This window comes from Borostomias antarcticus (assembly GCF_949987555.1).
Source record: "Borostomias antarcticus genome assembly, chromosome: 3".
Lineage (NCBI taxonomy): Eukaryota > Metazoa > Chordata > Actinopteri > Stomiiformes > Stomiidae > Borostomias > Borostomias antarcticus.
In genome coordinates this window covers 18,469,865-18,486,693 of record NC_140236.1, presented here as the reverse complement: position 1 = coordinate 18,486,693, position 16,829 = coordinate 18,469,865, and the positions used below count along the sequence as shown (strand labels likewise).

At 47.0% G+C, this 16,829-nt stretch overlaps 1 protein-coding gene across 1 annotated transcript in view; it reads left to right on the top strand.

Moving 5' to 3' along the window:
* Positions 1 to 1,795: 1,795 nt before the first annotated feature.
* The window catches only part of LOC311329828 (collagen alpha-1(XX) chain-like), a 99,567-nt gene continuing 84,533 nt past the window's right edge, over positions 1,796 to 16,829 (top strand). The window contains exons 1-5 of the mRNA XM_084461757.1: positions 1,796 to 1,924; positions 7,125 to 7,213; positions 9,212 to 9,316; positions 12,073 to 12,216; positions 15,262 to 15,432. Coding sequence (XP_084317883.1) covers positions 7,150 to 7,213; positions 9,212 to 9,316; positions 12,073 to 12,216; positions 15,262 to 15,432 — 484 coding nt within the window. The 5' untranslated portion in view covers positions 1,796 to 1,924; positions 7,125 to 7,149. The remainder of the gene's footprint in view (positions 1,925 to 7,124; positions 7,214 to 9,211; positions 9,317 to 12,072; positions 12,217 to 15,261; positions 15,433 to 16,829) is intronic.

The window sequence follows — 16,829 nt, the reverse complement described above, 5'->3', positions numbered from 1 at the left end:
CGGATTTAAGCAGCAGTGGCGGCTACGTTCCCTTACAGTGTACTTGAGGACGGCTATTTTGGTTATTTTGCGACTGAAAAGGCAAGTGTCAGCTAGGTGTCAGCTAGGTCCGCTGCTGGTGACGTCGCAAAGTTACCACAATTACACCAATGTGTCCCGTCAGTTTTACGTACTGTGTTAGTAGGGATGGCTTAGAACCAGAGGGGTGCGCGAGTGACATTTGGGCAGAATGAACAGGTAAAATGAAAGCTCTCGAAGAGATCTTTCTAATGCTATTGGTCAACTTTGTATGCAGTTTTAATGTGAAAGATACATCTTAAATGCAGTCAAGACAAATTATTTTGCCTCTTAACTTTTGTCAAACCCCCTGGTTCCAGTCAATTGGATTATATAGGCTACTTTCGTTTACAATGACGTTACCTTATGAACACAAATAGCTTAGCCTATAGGCCTACATAAACACAATAGCCTAAAACCATGTTTATTTACAATGTATTTTCTTCCATTGACAGCATGCCAAGAGTTAGGGTGAGGAAAACGACGCGCGGTCTCCTCAGACCTGAGACCATCAGGCAGGCAGCTCAGGAGGTCGTTGAAGGCTATACAGTAGGACCCCACTCATCCGAACTTCAGAGATCCGAACCTCCCAGTCTACCGGACAGGCTTAAAAAAGTTTTTTTTTTTTTTTTGCCTGCTATCTGGTTACTGGTGGGATTTTCATTACAGTAATGTGCCCTACTGTGAATAAAAACAGAACTGTATGTAGACCTACATGTTGCCTGTAGGCTGTAGCCTACTGTCACGTTTAATTTCTTTGTTACTCTAATGTCGAGCGCAAAACGCAAACGAGTCTGCTGCGCGTGAGCTGCATTCTTTGGTAGCCAGAAAGCGCTTCAGCAACCTGAAGCAGAGGAGCATCGAGTCAATTTTCGTTCCCAGTTAATGGACTTCAGGAACACAGACGTGTTGTGAGCATGTAGATTACTAGACCTACTGTATTTGTTAAATAATAGCCTACAGCCTAGGCCACGTTAGCCTACATCTGTTGTTTTAGAGACTTTCTTTTAGGCTACAATAGCCTAAGACACGACAACTTGTCTGTCATTTCATTTATTTATTTATTGATTATCATTTGCTCTAATTGTTCTAATGTTGGGTTGTTTTTAGCCTATACCATGTTGTTCTGCGAATACAGTAGCCTATCGATGCAGCGTATTTGAGAATAAAGTAGGCTACTGTATTTGATCAAAGCACGCACTCAAATTCGAAATTCGGTTATTTTATTATAGGCTACTAGGTCTGTTATAGGCTAGGCTATATGAGTTTAGTTGGCTATTTGATTGCAATTTTGATGCATTTTCACAAGTAATTAAGTATTGGTCTATTATGAGTCTATATGAAACAAGTATACCACTTATTGAATTTGGTGCATTTTAACATAAGTTTCAGTCATCCGGACATTTCAGAGATACGAACGACCTGCGGTCCCGTTGGGTTCGGATGAGTGGGGTCCTACTGTATAAGGATTGTGATCATTCAAAATTCATTCAAACCGATTTGCGAGTTTTGTGTCCCACTCATAAATGGACGATGATTGGTATTGTTATTTATATCAATATTTAATGCATCGAGGGCAGTCTTTCACAGTCACGACGCCATAAGAATGAACTGTGTGCGCTTCACAAAGTTCTTGCAAGGAATATTCTACTTCCTCAAGGAATGTATACCCCCCATCTTGAGCAGCACGCCCGTCAGTAGGGGTGTGTGTCTGGATCAGGTTTCACCCGGGCACCAGGTTAGAGAAGCTCCATGGGGAAGCGGCCAGTGCTTGTCGAGATCCCGGGTGGAAACATCCTCACCTCTGGAGTGCTCTGTCTCGTGTCGTGCTGAACGACTACTAGACCCAGACCCGCAGACAACTCAGGTGAGCTCGCATAACCGACAGGATATTACAGACAGGCGCTGAGCTGTTGTCGCAAGTAAAGGCGATTCAGGTGTAGCTTAAGTGCAATTGAAACGAAGGTGCAGCATTACCTGCTCGTTTTAGCCGGAGGTGCTATTTTCTGCCGACATAAAGCTGTTGTCGTGTGGGATATTTCACCATGGATCAGATTTTAAGTTATTGATAACATATATCTGCGAGTGAATGGCCATGCGTCAGTCCAAATAGAGTAGGTCTGTTTGTCTCCTCCTGTTTGAGACTGATGTACTTTCCTTATTCATCTTTAATTTATTGTGTGAGCTAAACTGTCAACACTATGGGGTGGTCAGTAACACTATGACCCTGTACCACGGGGTGGTCAGTTTGTCATTCTGTTGTCATAAACCCCACGAACTTTAGATCGACCCATGTTCGTTCGTTCGTCCGTCACACATGTAGTGTACCAGAGTCCACACGGGGGCCACATTACATTTTTCACATTGCCAATTTTGCTTTGTAAGGCTACTTTTGTTTTGTTTTTGGTCAGTGGTTCGAATCCCAGCTCCGACTGTCCACATGTCGAAGTGTCCTTGAGCAAGACACCTAACCCCAAATTGCTCCCAATGAGCAGGTTAGCACCTTGCATGGCAGCTACCGCCATTGGTGTGTGAATGTGTGTGTGAATGGGTGAATGAGAGGCCATTGTAAAGCGCTTTGAGTGCCGCTAAGGTGGAAAAGCGCTATATAAGTGCAGTCCATTTACCATTTACCATTTTTAATCGTGGTGTCCCAGTAAAAGTCTATTCTACCCAGGAGCCCGTCTACTTTCTAAATCCACAGGGTTCAGAGCTTGTGGTGTTTAATATAGCCTGTCTACTTTCTAAATCCACAGGGTTCAGAGTTTGTGGTGTTTAATAGAGCCTGTCTACTTTCTAAATCCACAGGGTTCAGAGCTTGAGGTGTTTAATAGCTCTTTTGGCGCTTGTTCTGAATGTTAGGATTATCATAGGCTAGTTAGGTGCATTGCAGTGCAGGTACAATTATTATTTCTGATAGCTGTAATATTCGCAACATATAGGTCAGAGCAGAGGACTCTTGTTTAGATAGTCCAATCATGTTGGATAGATTGGACATAGAGTATAGCCTGGTCATATTTGTCCAACCGTGAAGATATACTGTAGGTTGAGTCTGTGGAGCATCTGTAATAATGATGTGTTCTTGTGGACTGGACTGTAGCTTTTTTTGGAAAAGCACTTTTGTTATGAGTAGCCTTTCTGAGGCTGCAACATGAAAACACAAATATTTGGACTCTGGGAATTCCTCTGTTGTTGATGTTTGGGTCTCGTGCAGAAGGCTGGTGGTTTGAATAGATAGAATATTTTACTTGTGACCTGAGGCGGTTGGAGTCAGTCAGCCTGTGATTCTACTGACATGAGGCCTGTCAGCCTGCAGGGAGACTTCACAAGAACCAAGACTGTTCAGTTCTCTGCATTCCATGTTCCCAACTTAGTCATCATCAGGATTTTAACCTCTAAACGAACACCAACTTCCTCAGGTTTTTGATCTGAGTGGCTGGTCACGACCAGGGCCGTGATCTGATTGGCTGATCACGGCAGTGCAGTGACGTGATTGGCTGGTCACGGCAGTGCTGCTGCTCCCTGTACTTGTCTCTCATCGGACCTCCACCTGTTACAGCTCAGAGTGCTGTGTGCGTGTGTGTGCATGCGTGCACATGTGTGTGTGCGAGTGTGTGTGCGAGTGTGCGAGGGTGTGTGTGTGTGCGCGTGTGTGCCTGCATGCACGTGTGTGTGTGCGAGTGTGTGTGTGCTTGCGTGCGTGCGAGTGTGTGTGTGTGTGTGTGTGTGTGTGTGTGTGTGCGTGTGAGTTTGTGTGTGTGTGCGTGTGTGTGTAATTATACCAGTTGAATTGGAGGGCTGTCCTGATGGCTTTGAGGAGTCAGCGCTCATCAGCTGTGAGAGGGTTCTCGTGGGAACAGGACAGCCCGTCTCTCTGCCTGGCTGGGTGGGTCTATGGAGGGTGTGAGAGGGTTCTCGTGGGAACAGGACCGCCCGTCTCTCTGCCTGGCTGGGTGGGTCTATGGAGGGTGTGAGAGGGTTCTCGTGGGAACAGGACAGCCCGTCTCTCTGCCTGGCTGGGTGGGTCTATGGAGGGTGTGAGAGGGTTCTCGTGGGAACAGGAGCGCCCGTCTCTCTGCCTGGCTGGGTGGGTCTATGGAGGGTGTGAGAGGGTTCTCGTGGGAACAGGACAGCCCGTCTCTCTGCCTGGCTGGGTGGGTCTATGGAGGGTGTGAGAGGGTTCTCGTGGGAACAGGACAGCCCGTCTCTCTGCCTGGCTGGGTGGGTCTATGGAGGGTGTGAGAGGGTTCTCGTGGGAACAGAGCGCCCGTCTCTCTGCCTGGCTGGGTGGGTCTATGGAGGGTGTGAGAGGGTTCTCGTGGGAACAGGACCGCCCGTCTCTCTGCCTGGCTGGGTGGTCTATGGAGGGTGTGCTGAGTTACATGAAGAACCATTTGTGAGGTTTATTAGAGTCACAGTAGGGCTGTAACGATTATTACATAATCGTCAAACCGCGATTATTTTTTCTGACCGTGATTGTTTTTTATGAAAAAAAAAAAAAAAAAAAATATGTTGCAGAGTTAATATGGTAGCAACCCTAGTTCAATGGAATTCTTCAACTTGTTGGCACTTGTCCTATACGTTCATAGCAAATAATGACAAGAGACACTGTATTAAAGAAGTAAAGAAGCACTGATGCATTGTCCACTTCATGTGGTATTTGTATACTCCAAATTTTCTTAATTTTAATTTTTCAATGCTTTTTTTATTGAGGAGGATATATGTTCTACGTAAATGTTTACATTCATGATATTAAAGAGGAGTGGTTTTAAACCACAGGTTTACTTCATAGGCTGAGTACTTAGGTGTTATTAGGCTAAAAATGAGTCAGAACCCGGAACCCACCCACCGTCACTCACTCACTCACTCCCTCTGTGTCTGTCTGTCTTTCTCTTTCTCTCTCTCTCTCTCTCTCTCAAACACACACACTCTCACTCAAATCATGCGGACATGAGCATCAGTGCCAGGGCCGGCCCGTGGCATAGGCGAAGTAGGCGGCCGCCTAGGGTGCCAGATCGGCAAGGGGCCCTAGTGGTGTGATGCGAATCCCCCCCCGGTCAACAACTCTGACAATTATTGTAATAATCACAATTATTTTTCGGACAATTAATCGTTAAGCAAAATTCATAATCGTTACAGCTCTAAGTCACAGTATTACTTTACATTAAAGTCATTTAGCAGACTTTCATCCAAAGTGATTTACAAATGATTGCATTTAACATAGGAAGTCAGTGTACTACTACTCACCAGAACTCACAAATGCAGCTCATTTCTGAACAAGTGACTAAGAGCATGGTAGATGGGAGTGCAGATAATAGCAAAATACAATTACAATTAAAGCTGCTACGCAGCGATGAGGCGGGGCCAGGCAATTTCCGACAAGTTTAGGAGCAATAAGCGAGAGAATAGGAAGACAACAAGAAAGTTGACATTCCAATGTTCATTTTGTACATTCGTATCGTATCGTAAAACATTTGTAAAACATTTTGATGCATTGTAAGCTCGATTTTGATAATTCAACAATCTGGTCAATGAGTTTGTGAATTACAGTCTGAAGATCCAGCGTAGCAAGTTCGGTGTTAATTGATTGAAACAGGTGGGATGAGATATGTTTATTAATTTTTACAGGTTTTGTTTGCTCTTCTTCATAATTGAACATTAACTTCAGCAGCTGTGTAGGCTACTCAGTCAGTTGCCAATCAATCGATTTAGTCATTGTAATCCTCAGCGGGGGTTGGATAGGGTTGCCAACAGCAATGTCTCCGATTCGTGGAGCTTGCATTGGATTGTGGGTAATGTAGTTTTCTCTGTATGAAGTGTTGGTTTCAGAGGACAGAATTAAACATATTTTTTAAAAATCTCAATGAAAAAAATCACACTACATCTTTGATATGTGGCCAATGTTGTCACTTTTTATGAGGATGATCAGACATTGATTTGGCGAGAATTAATAGGAACTGTATACAGAACTGTTAACAGTAAAACATTTTGATGTGCTGTGGGCTCAATTTTTCATATTTAAAAAATCTGTGAGGATCGTTTGGTAAGGGTAGTCTGAAGATACAGTATATCAATTTTTGTGTCAATTGAACAAAAAATGTGGGAGGATATAGGTTTGATAGGTTTTACAGTTTATGAAAAAAGTGATGGACTTCAAAATTCCTGCAAGGTAGAGCGTATGAAAGTTTTGTCTCACTTGGGACTACATTGACATCGTGGTTTTACAGTGATAGCACCTATGGCTGATTTGTTATGATTTTTAAAAGTTTTAAAATTTAGACTGTTGCTGTAGCGCCACCTTCAGGTTTATTGACCTACAATGCAGGTTGAGGACTTTGGGTATAGTACTGGATCTATGTGCAAAGTTTGGTGATTTTTTGTCCACGGGAAGTCAGACTTCAGTGGAAGATGGAGAATAATAATAATAATAGTAATAATAATAATATAGGCAAATACAATAGGGTTCCGGCAGCTACGCTGCCTGGCCCCTAATAATGCTTAAGAGGGAGGATCCTGGTAGTTCTTTTTGAAGAGATGAGTTTTGAATGGCTCTGCTGTCCTGACGTCAGTTGGTTCCACCACTGCGGGGTCAGGACAGAGAAGAGCCGTGACCATTGACCGCAGGGGCCTCAGAGTGACGGGGCAACCAGTCGCCCCGAGGTAGTTGAGCGTAACGGTCCGGAGGGGGTGTGATGTGTGTAAACAGGACTCTTACTCATCATGCTCATGCTTAATGATGATTCACCTAAACACAGTTCATAGACATAGACGTAGATTCACCTAAACACAGTTCATAGACATACTGTAGACGTAGATTCACCTGAACACAGTTCATAGACAGAGACGTAGATTCACCTGAACACAGTTCATAGACAGACGTAGATTCACCTGAACACAGTTCATAGACATAGACGTAGATTCACCTGAACACAGTTCATAGACAGAGACGTAGATTCACCTGAACACAGTTCATAGACATAGATTTTATTAAATGCATTTGATTTTCAACATGGAGCTCAAGCACACAATCCCTGTACGTGGTAACAGTAAGGTTGTTCTCTCTGCAGACCCACTCCTCTCTCCCCATCACTGATGCTGCTCCGCCTGGCCCACCTCCTCCTCCTCCTCCTCCTGGCCCCAGGGGGCCACAGCCAAGGTACCCCTGACTACTTTACTGACACATCATCATCAACATCATTATTATCAACACCATTAGGGTCCTGGTCAAAGACCCTACAAGGCTGGGAGGAAAAGAACTTCAATGCTTCTCCATGATTCACCACTCAGTCATACAGGCTTTCACACAGTAAAACCACAAATTGTTTTTTAATGACTGTCAGAAGTATATTTAAATATTATAATTAAATGCTTGAATGACGCTAAAACGTTTTATATAAAATTATTGATTGCCTTACAAAGGGAAAGAGTTGCAATTTTATTCAGATGGACTCGCATCCTGTTCTTGGCTTTCTAGCCAGTCCACACAGCGTGGCACAGCGAGAGGCTGTGTTTTCAGTGGAGTGTGCTTGTCTATGCATTCGTACGTCCATTCTCAATAACTCAAATCAATCAGATTCAGCAAAAACTCTAATCAAATAAAAAAAATGTTTGCAAGGCAACACAATATGCTTTACAGAGAGCAAAGGGGGGATGGACATAGATCCTACCCCTACATATTCCAGAGGGAAGAAAAAAAAACAGTTTCACCCAGAGGCAAAAGGTGAGCTGTAAAAATTCTTCCCTGACCTCTCTCAACGAGACGATGGAGTAAGCTCCTGGAAAATGTTTGTCTATTGGCTAAGAACATTTACAGAGCAATAAACATGGGCTTAATACTTCATAAGAGAGACATGACTATCAGTAGTAGCCTAGATAAATAGTTACAGAGATGTTACCTACATAGTTGGCCATTATGTGTTAGCTATCCCTGTAGTCCATAATTGGATATTTAAATGTATCCCATAATAAGGCACAGTTAGCACTTAGCAGACAGGCTCCTAAATAATGTAGAGTAAACTAGGTATATATATCTGGTAGCTCTAGCCGCTCAGCAGAAGGGGGAGGCAAAAAGAGAGAGCCAAGACAAAAAGGGGGTTGGGGGCGGGGTAGCTGCCTAGTGTAGATTACACAATGGTCTCTATTTCAGTGTTTCCTGAGTTTCATCCTTCTTCCGCCATCAGAGTTAGTTTCTCATTTCTCTAGAGTTTTGTGTAGAGACCACAGAGTACCGGTCTCCCCTCAGGTCTGCTCTTTATAAACCTCCAGGTCTGCTCTTTATAAACCTCAGGTCTGCTCTTTATAAACCTCAGGTCTGCTCTTTATAAACCTCAGGTCTGCTCTTTATAAACCTCAGGTCTGCTCTTTATAAACCTCCAAGTCTGCATAGAAAGTTCCATCCTCCTAGCCCCTGCTCCCTGAGCCCCCCCTCCATCCTCCTAGCCCTCCTCCTAGCCCCTGCCTGGCCCCTGCCTGGCCAGACAGTGGGAGGTCAGGCCTCCTCAGACAGAGGGACAGTGTGCGCTGGTTCATTCATGTCAGCAGCACTCTTCTTCTTTTCTGTCATTCCTTCCGCCCCTCCATATGCCAGCCAGGCCATGACGTCTTACTGTAAGGTGGCTCCTAAATGACCTTTGACCCTGAGGCCTGAACTGACTTCCTGTGCCCTGACTGTCCCAGAGTAGAGGACAAGGCTGGCTTTTATGGCTGGAGCCAGCTGGAGAGGACAGGGACCAGCGCATGAAAGACAGGACTTGTTGGGAGAAGGGGATTGTGGGAACACATGCAGATGAGCTCTGAACCGGAGACGGACCTGATGGAGGACTGGGGAGGAGGAAGCTGAGTCCTCAAAATACTGGACACTGTGACATTTCTTTGCAGAGTTACTTTGATCTTTGAATAGGCCTCAACTGTGTGTGTGTGTTTGTGTGTGTGTGTGTGTGTGTGTGTGTGTGTGTGTGTGTGTGAGTGTGTGTCTGTCTGTCTGTGTGTGTGTCTGTCTTGTCTGTGTGTGTGCATGTGTGTGTCTGTCTGTCTGTGTGTGTGTCTGTCTTGTCTGTGTGTGTGCATGTATGTGTGTGCGCGTGTATGTTTGTGTGTGTGTGTGTGTGTGTGTGTGTGTGTGTGTGTGTATGTGTGCATGTGTGTGTGTGTGCAGGTCGTCTGAAGCTGACGGTCTTGTCGGAGGATCGTCTCCAGATGAAGTGGAAGGAGGCTGAGGGTCCGGTCCAGGGCTACAAGGTCCGAGTTCGGCCCATCTCAGGTGAGACAATTCTGGGTACGTCTCACTGGACGCTCCCCTACCCTCCAGCCCCCCGGAGGTCCTGGTCAAACAGCGTGTCAGACTGGGAGGAGAATGACGTCAACGACTATCCATCAATCAGCACTCACACATACAGCAGTTGGATCAAAGCATTTTCATACCATTATATTTTTTAAGATTATAATCTTTGAGTGCCTGTTCATCATATGTTTTTAAAAGGTTGAGTACCTTACAAATGGAAATGGTTGCAATTTTATCCAGATGGACCCCATCCTGTTCCTGTTCTTGGCACAATCACAAATGTTGCAAATTCACCTCGTAGTTATGTTCTCATTCATGGGCTGAATTCACCAGTTGAGACTAATGCACATTAACAGTCGTCCGTAGTTTCTATCTCTCTAATAAACTTCCTCTGCTGCCAACTAATTCTACCAACTAACTGACTGACTGACTAACAAACTAACTTTCTAACCAACTAACTAACCAACAAACTAACTCTAACTTACAAACTCAAATCAGCTGGGTGTAACAGCAAAAACCTACCTTTTTAAAAAGGCCTTTGACTAAAATTGTGTTGTTTGTTCAGTTGTGTGTGCTTTTAAACCTGTAGCACTCTGAGATTTTTAAATGAAAAGTGCGTTACAAATAAAAAATTATTATTCTTATTATTACTACACTATCTGTAGACATGCTTCCGTGACAATCTTGAAACCCTTGGGCTCTGTCTACCACTCCTCCTAAGATTTATTACGGGTGATAGATATGACACTCACCACTGTGTTCTTTATCATAAGGTGGGCTGGCCATCTCTTTCTCTAAGACCTAACTATCGCTGGTATTTGTTTATTTTCAAAGCCATTATTGGTAAACTTCCACCTTACATCTCGTCTCTGTTGGACTGGAGCCTTGGCACCTACAGTACCAGACCCGATCTAATGATCGGCTTGTTCTCAGGCTTCCTGTGCATTCTGAACTTGGACGGGCTGCTTTTTTCCATGATGCTGCTTGTACTTGGAATATCTTACAACAGACTCTAAAGCTTGAGGTCCTTCCTTCATTCACAGAGTTTAAGTCCATGGCTCTAGACCTATGTACTTCAACCTGTAACGGTTTTTAATTATTATTATTACTATTATCTTTTTTTATTTTATTATTATTATTGTACATTGCATTTGTTTTGTTGATTTGATTTGTGTATCTGTGTAAACTCGTCATCACTGTAAATAAGGTAAACCTCAGTGCTTCACAAGTATAAATAAAGGTTTGAAATGAAATAAAAACTAACTGACTGACTAACAAACTAACAATAGCTGACCAAAAATAACAAACAAACAAACAAACAAATGACTGGCTGACTGGCTGACTGACTGACTGACTGACTGACTATCTAGCTGAACAGCTGAGCTTGACAGGAGATGTGTTTGACTAGCTGGGGGCGGGGCAGAGGGCAGACTGGACCAGCTGGGGGCGGGGCAGAGGGCAGACTGGACCAGCTGGGGGCGGGGCGGAGGGTAGACTGGACCAGCTGGGGGCGGGGCGGAGGGTAGACTGGACCAGCTGGGGGCGGGGCGGAGGGTAGACTGGACCAGCTGGGGGCGGGGCGGAGGGCAGACTGGACCAGCTGGGGGCGGGGCGGAGGGCAGACTGGAATAGAAGGTGAAGGTGACTCTTTGGTCAGGCCTGGAGTGTGGAGGAGTGTCATGGGGTCAGAGTTCACAGGGTCGGCTGTCCATCTCTCGTCCCCCGTTAGCTAGAGGGGAAGTCTCTCCTCTCTTTCCTCTCTCTATTCGTCTCCTCTCTCTTTATTTGCCATCTACTCTCCGCTTTTCTTTCCTTCTCTCTCTCCTTTCTCCTCCTCCACTTCCCAGCTCATCTGTAGAGGATACTTCTCTGAGTGGGTCACAGATGATGGGAGAGAGAGGAATGCTCCCAGAACCCCCCTCTCTGTTCTCTTTCTGACATGTTCTCTACAACATTGTCAGTGTCTCTCTGTTTTCCTCCTCAGCTGAGTCCAGACAGGCCTGGAGAAAGAGAGATACAGCGCTGTTACAGAAGCAGGAAACAGGCCTAGCATGCCGTCTCTCCCTACTGTATCTCTCTCTGCCTCTCTTTATCTCTCTTTCTTCCACACTCTCTATCCTCTGTCTCTATTCACCCTGGTGGGAGAGAGGCTGGGGGCTAGGGGCCTCGGCCTCCAGAGAGAGGGCTGAGGGAAGATGTCTCAGATCAGGGCACAGGAATATAGGCAGAAGGAGGAGGAGGAGACAGACAGAGGGGTTAAAGCCAGCACAGTCTCTCTGTCTCAGCTGAGGCTCTAGGAGTCCCCAGAGAACATCTGAGTCCTGTGATGCAGGTGTATCTGTGATGTTGTCCTGGTCTAATATGCAGGTGTATCTGTGATGTTGTCCTGGTCTAATGTGTGGTGTATCTGTGATGTTGTCCTGGTCTAATATGCAGGTGTATCTGTGATGTTGTCCTGGTCTAATATGCAGGTGTATCTGTGATGTTGTCCTGGTCTAATATGCAGGTGTATCTCGGATGTTGTCCTGGTCTTAGTTCAATCCAATTCAATTTTGCTTTATTGGCATGAATGTTTTTCACAATGTTGCTGAAGAAGTTTACAGCATAGGAACAAAATACAAATATGACTGGGAGAATAAATGCTCAAATCAAACATTACAGTACAATTAATATAATCAAGTAAGGGAATGTGTGCGTGTGTGTGTCTGTGTGTGCGTGCGTGTGTGTGTGTTCAGAGTTGCCTCAGCCGGAGCTGATGTTGACGACCACGCGGGGGCGGGCCACGGTGGCCGGCCTGGACTCTGCCCAGGAATACGCCCTCCAGGTCCTAGTGCTCAACGGCACCGCTGAGAGACTGCTGGCCAAGAGACGCTTCACCAGTAAGACCTGGGACAGGGGGAGGGAGAGATATGGAGAGACTATATTGTGTTTGTATTGTTAAAATGTCATTGTCATTCAGTGTAATATATATGTTTGCTTTGGCAATACTTGGAAGTAATTTCTAGTCATGCCAATAAAGCATTGAAAATATGCTGTATATATGAAGAGAGAGAGAGAGAGAGAGAGAGAGAGTAGAGGTATACAGTATATGTGAGAACAATGTGTGACACCTGATTGGCCAGCAGCTCCAGAGTTCTAGTCCGGAACCCTTGGAGCATCTTTGTGATTGGCTGAGGATCCTCTGACCCTTCCGGAATCTTTGGAATCCTGGAAACGTGTGTGACCTCAGCTCCCTGAACACGCCTGACCTCAGCTGTCTGAACACACCTGACCTCAGCTCTGAACACACCTGACCTCAGCTCCCTGAACACGCCTGACCTCAGCTCCCTGAACACGCCTGACCTCAGCTCCCTGAACACGCCTGACCTCAGCTCCTTGAACACGCCTGACCTCAGCTGTCTGAACACGCCTGACCTCAGCTGTCTGAACACGCCTGACCTCAGCTCTGAACACGCCTCACCTCAGCTCTGAACACACCTGACCTCAGCTCTGAACACGCGTGACCTCAGCTGTCTGAACATGTGTGACCTCAGCTCTGAACACACCTAACCTCAGCTCTGAACACGTGTGACCTCAGCTCTGAACACGTGTGACCTCAGCTCTGAACACACCTAACCTCAGCTCTGAACACGGAGGGGGCGGAGCCTCTAGAAACATGGATGCTGTATGTCCTCTGTAATGTCGCTTACTGGGACCTTGGGCTGCGTGTGCGTGGGTGTGTGTGCATGTGTGTGTGCGTGTGTGTGTGTGTGTGTGTGTGTGTGAGAGAGAGAGAGACTGAGGACTCTAATGAGTGTGTGAACAAACAGTTCCTCCCTCTTCTCACATCTAACCTTGCCAAGCCCTCCTCACACACACACACACACACACACACACACACACACACACACACACACACACACACGCACTCACACACACATTCTCCATCCTCTCTCTAATTTTCAGGGGTGGTGGGTTGTTCTAGAACAAAGACCTTCTCAGGCATCCCCTCAGGGCAGCTGCTTGTTCCATCCGTCTGTCTGTCTGTCTGTCTGTCTGTGTGTGTGTGTGTGTGTCTGTCTGTCTGTCTGTCTGTCTGTCTGTCTGTCCGTGTGTGTGTGTGTGTGTGTGTGTGTGTCTGTGTGTTGTTGATGCACGGCCCCCATGACGAACTCTGATGACTGCATCTCCAGCACCACATACACCTGCTGTTCCCTAACATCAGGCCCTGGCCTGGGACTGTTCCCTAACATCAGGCCCTGGCCTGGGACTGTTCCCTAACATAAGGCCCTGAACATCAGGCCCTGGCCTGGGACTGTTGCCTAACATCAGGCCCTGAACATCAGGCCCTGGCCTGGGACTGTTCCTTAACATCAGGCCCTGAACATCAGGACCTGGCCTGGGATTGTTCCCTAACATTAGGCCCTGAACATCAGGCCTTGGCCTGAACGTGCGCTGGCCCACTGAGCTGGAGCTCTCCTCAGGGATTGGACAGTATCCATGCCGTCCGTCGGCGTGTTTCATCGGTGTCCTCCAATCGGAGAGCAGCAATGCAAATCTGGCAGAAGGGGGCGTGAACATCAGCTGGAAGGAAGGGAGGAAGGAAGGAAGGAAGGAAGGAAGGAAGGAAGGAAGGAAGGAAGGAAGGAAGGAAGGAAGGAAGGAAGGAAGGAAGGGAGGAAGGAAGGGAGGAAGGAAGGAAGGGAGGAAGGAAGGGAGGGCAGGAGGAAGGAAGGAAGGAAGGAAGGAAGGAAGGAAGGGAGGAAGGAAGGAAGGAAGGGAGGGAGGGAGGGAGGGAGGGAGGGAGGGAGGGAGGGAGGGAGGGAGGGAGGGAGGGAGGGAGGAAGGGAGGAAGGAAGGAAGGGAGGGAGGAAGGAAGGAAGGAAGGAAGGAAGGAAGGAAGGAAGGAAGGAAGGAAGGAAGGAAGGAAGGAAGGAAGGAAGGAAGGAAGGAAGGAAGGAAGGAAGGAAGGAAGGGCTAGGGCCAGGCGCAGCATGTTGAGACAGGCCTTCCTGCGGTAGTAGGTTACTGTGTCGAGAGGCGCAGGCTGGGACAGGCTGGGACAGAACGCTGCTGTCACTCCAGAATCATACGTCTGGGAATTCCTTCCTGGTCCTGTCTCAGTAACGCTCCCACCCCCCTTCCAGCCCCGCGACTTGTTTCCACTGAAACATCACAGTCAACCTCGGCTGTTGTCGCATGTTCCTCGGTCTCCAGGCAACGTGGGCAGGCAGGTGGTAGCTCGCCCTGTGGAGTCTTGAGAGCGAGTGGGTGTGGAAGGCCTTTAGTGATGAGTCACTATCTCACCTGGCATCTTCCCCCCACCCACTCTTCCTCCCCTCCTCCCCCCTCCACCTCCCCTCCTCCTCCTCTCTCTCCTCTCCTCCCTTCCCCCCACCCACTCTTCATCCCCTCCTCCCCCCTCCACCTCCCCTCCTCTCTCTCCTCTCCTCCCTTCCCCCCACCCACTCTTCCTCCCCTCCTCCCCCCTCCACCTCCCCTCCTCCTCCTCCTCTCCTCCCTTTCCCCCACCCACTCTTCCTCCCCTCCTCCCCCCTCCACCTCCCCTCCTCCTCCTCTCTCCTCTCCTCCCTTCCCCCCACCCACTCTTCCTCCCCTCCTCCCCCCTCCACCTCCCCTCCTCCTCCTCTCCTCCCTTTCCCCCACCCACTCTTCCTCCCCTCCTCCCCCCTCCACCTCCCCTCCTCCTCCTCTCTCCTCTCCTCCCTTCCCCCCACCCACTCTTCCTCCCCTCCTCCCCCCTCCACCTCCCATCCTCCTCCTCTCTCTCCTCTCCTCCCTTCCCCCCACCCACTCTTCCTCCCCTCCTCCCCCCTCCACCTCCCCTCCTCCTCCTCTCTCTCCTCTCCTTTCTTCCCCCCACCCACTCCTCCTCCCCTCCTCCCCCCTCCACCTCCTCTTTCTCCTCTCCTCCCTCCTACCAGTCGAGGGTTTGCGTGAGGAGGAGCTGATTCGCTCTGGCAGCCGGGAGCAGAGGAGGAAGGTGTTGCCGGGCGGATCAGGGTCAGGTGACCTAGATGATGTCACAGAGGCGCTGCTGGCACTGCCCACGGTGCTGTACCACGACCCCGCCGTCACCACGGCAACCACCACAGGTAGGAGGCACTTACACTCATACACACTCACACACACATTCATACGCACACACACTTATACACACACAGACACACTCTGTGTGTGAGATTACATAAGGGACATCAGGGACACAAATACTGAAGATACAATTAATATACAATCACAGCGGCATAACTTTTTTTCACACATCTTTCAAGGGTACAAGTAGCAGCGTCTCCTCCATATACAGTATGGCGTCTGCCCGTGACAGCAGAGACAGAGCAGGACTTAGCAAGGCGTTTAGCCTGCTTTTTGGGCATCCCCAGTTGTTGGAACTCTCTTACGACCAACCTGTGTGCATGTCTCACACACTCATATACACACCATGGCTGAACATAGTCCTTCTACTCAACTCCAAAACAACTTCTGGGCCTCTTGCCTGAATCCCATGAAAGTCCTCTTGAAGTGATATATACACTATATTGCCAAAAGTATTAGCTCATCTGCCTTTACACCATACACGCAGTTTGACTTTTTGATCAGGAGGGGCAGTCAGTCCCAGCCCCCCTCATCAAATAGGGTTTATATAAATATGCCCTGCACGAACATTGGAATGCGCATATTCTGTTACAGCTGCATGATTGACCCACAACATTTCAAAACACTGCTTATTCTTTCCAATATCGACGTTTCATTCAACTGCACCGCATTCGCTTTCTATTAGGCCATGTCTGCACTTCATGTCTTTCATTGTTCGAAAACTGTCTTCACTTCGTGAGTAACGAAATAATATGAAATATTAACAATTTCTGTAGATACTGCAAACAGTGACAAAAGTGAAAGGTGAATGGCTCCTGACTGCCTGGACCAGAGCTAAGCAACACAGCAAGTCAGATTATGGGCCTATATTCATTCAATAGGCAAGAAAACATATAGGCCTATGAATGTTTCAAAGCCTAGGCTATATGAATATTTAATTAATGAATTTCATTCATTCAACGTGTTGAATAGCCTGCTACTGAAATATGCTACATAAAGTCAACATTCTTTCAAGAATAGGCCTACAGTATTATGATTGAAAACGCCCACACGTATGAAATACTTAAGCTAATAAATCAGACCAAATAAATGCTTTTAGGCAGTTTACAGACTTTTTATTTCTTCATGAAAACAGAATGTAGGCTATGCTACGCCTTTCATGATTCAGTGTCGGGATGTGTCATTATAAACAGCGTATTAGAATCCAGCAATAGCCATAGCCGTTCTGCATTTATATCAAAGAATAATCACCAAAGTGACAACTGGACAATGGATACGTTGCTTGCATAGCAAATATGCAGTATCCAACAGTTCGTTCATGGCTAGCAATGGTAGGCCTACAGCTATGGGATTAGCTCATATTTGGGTTGCTGTCAAAGTTGCCACTCATGTTGCTATA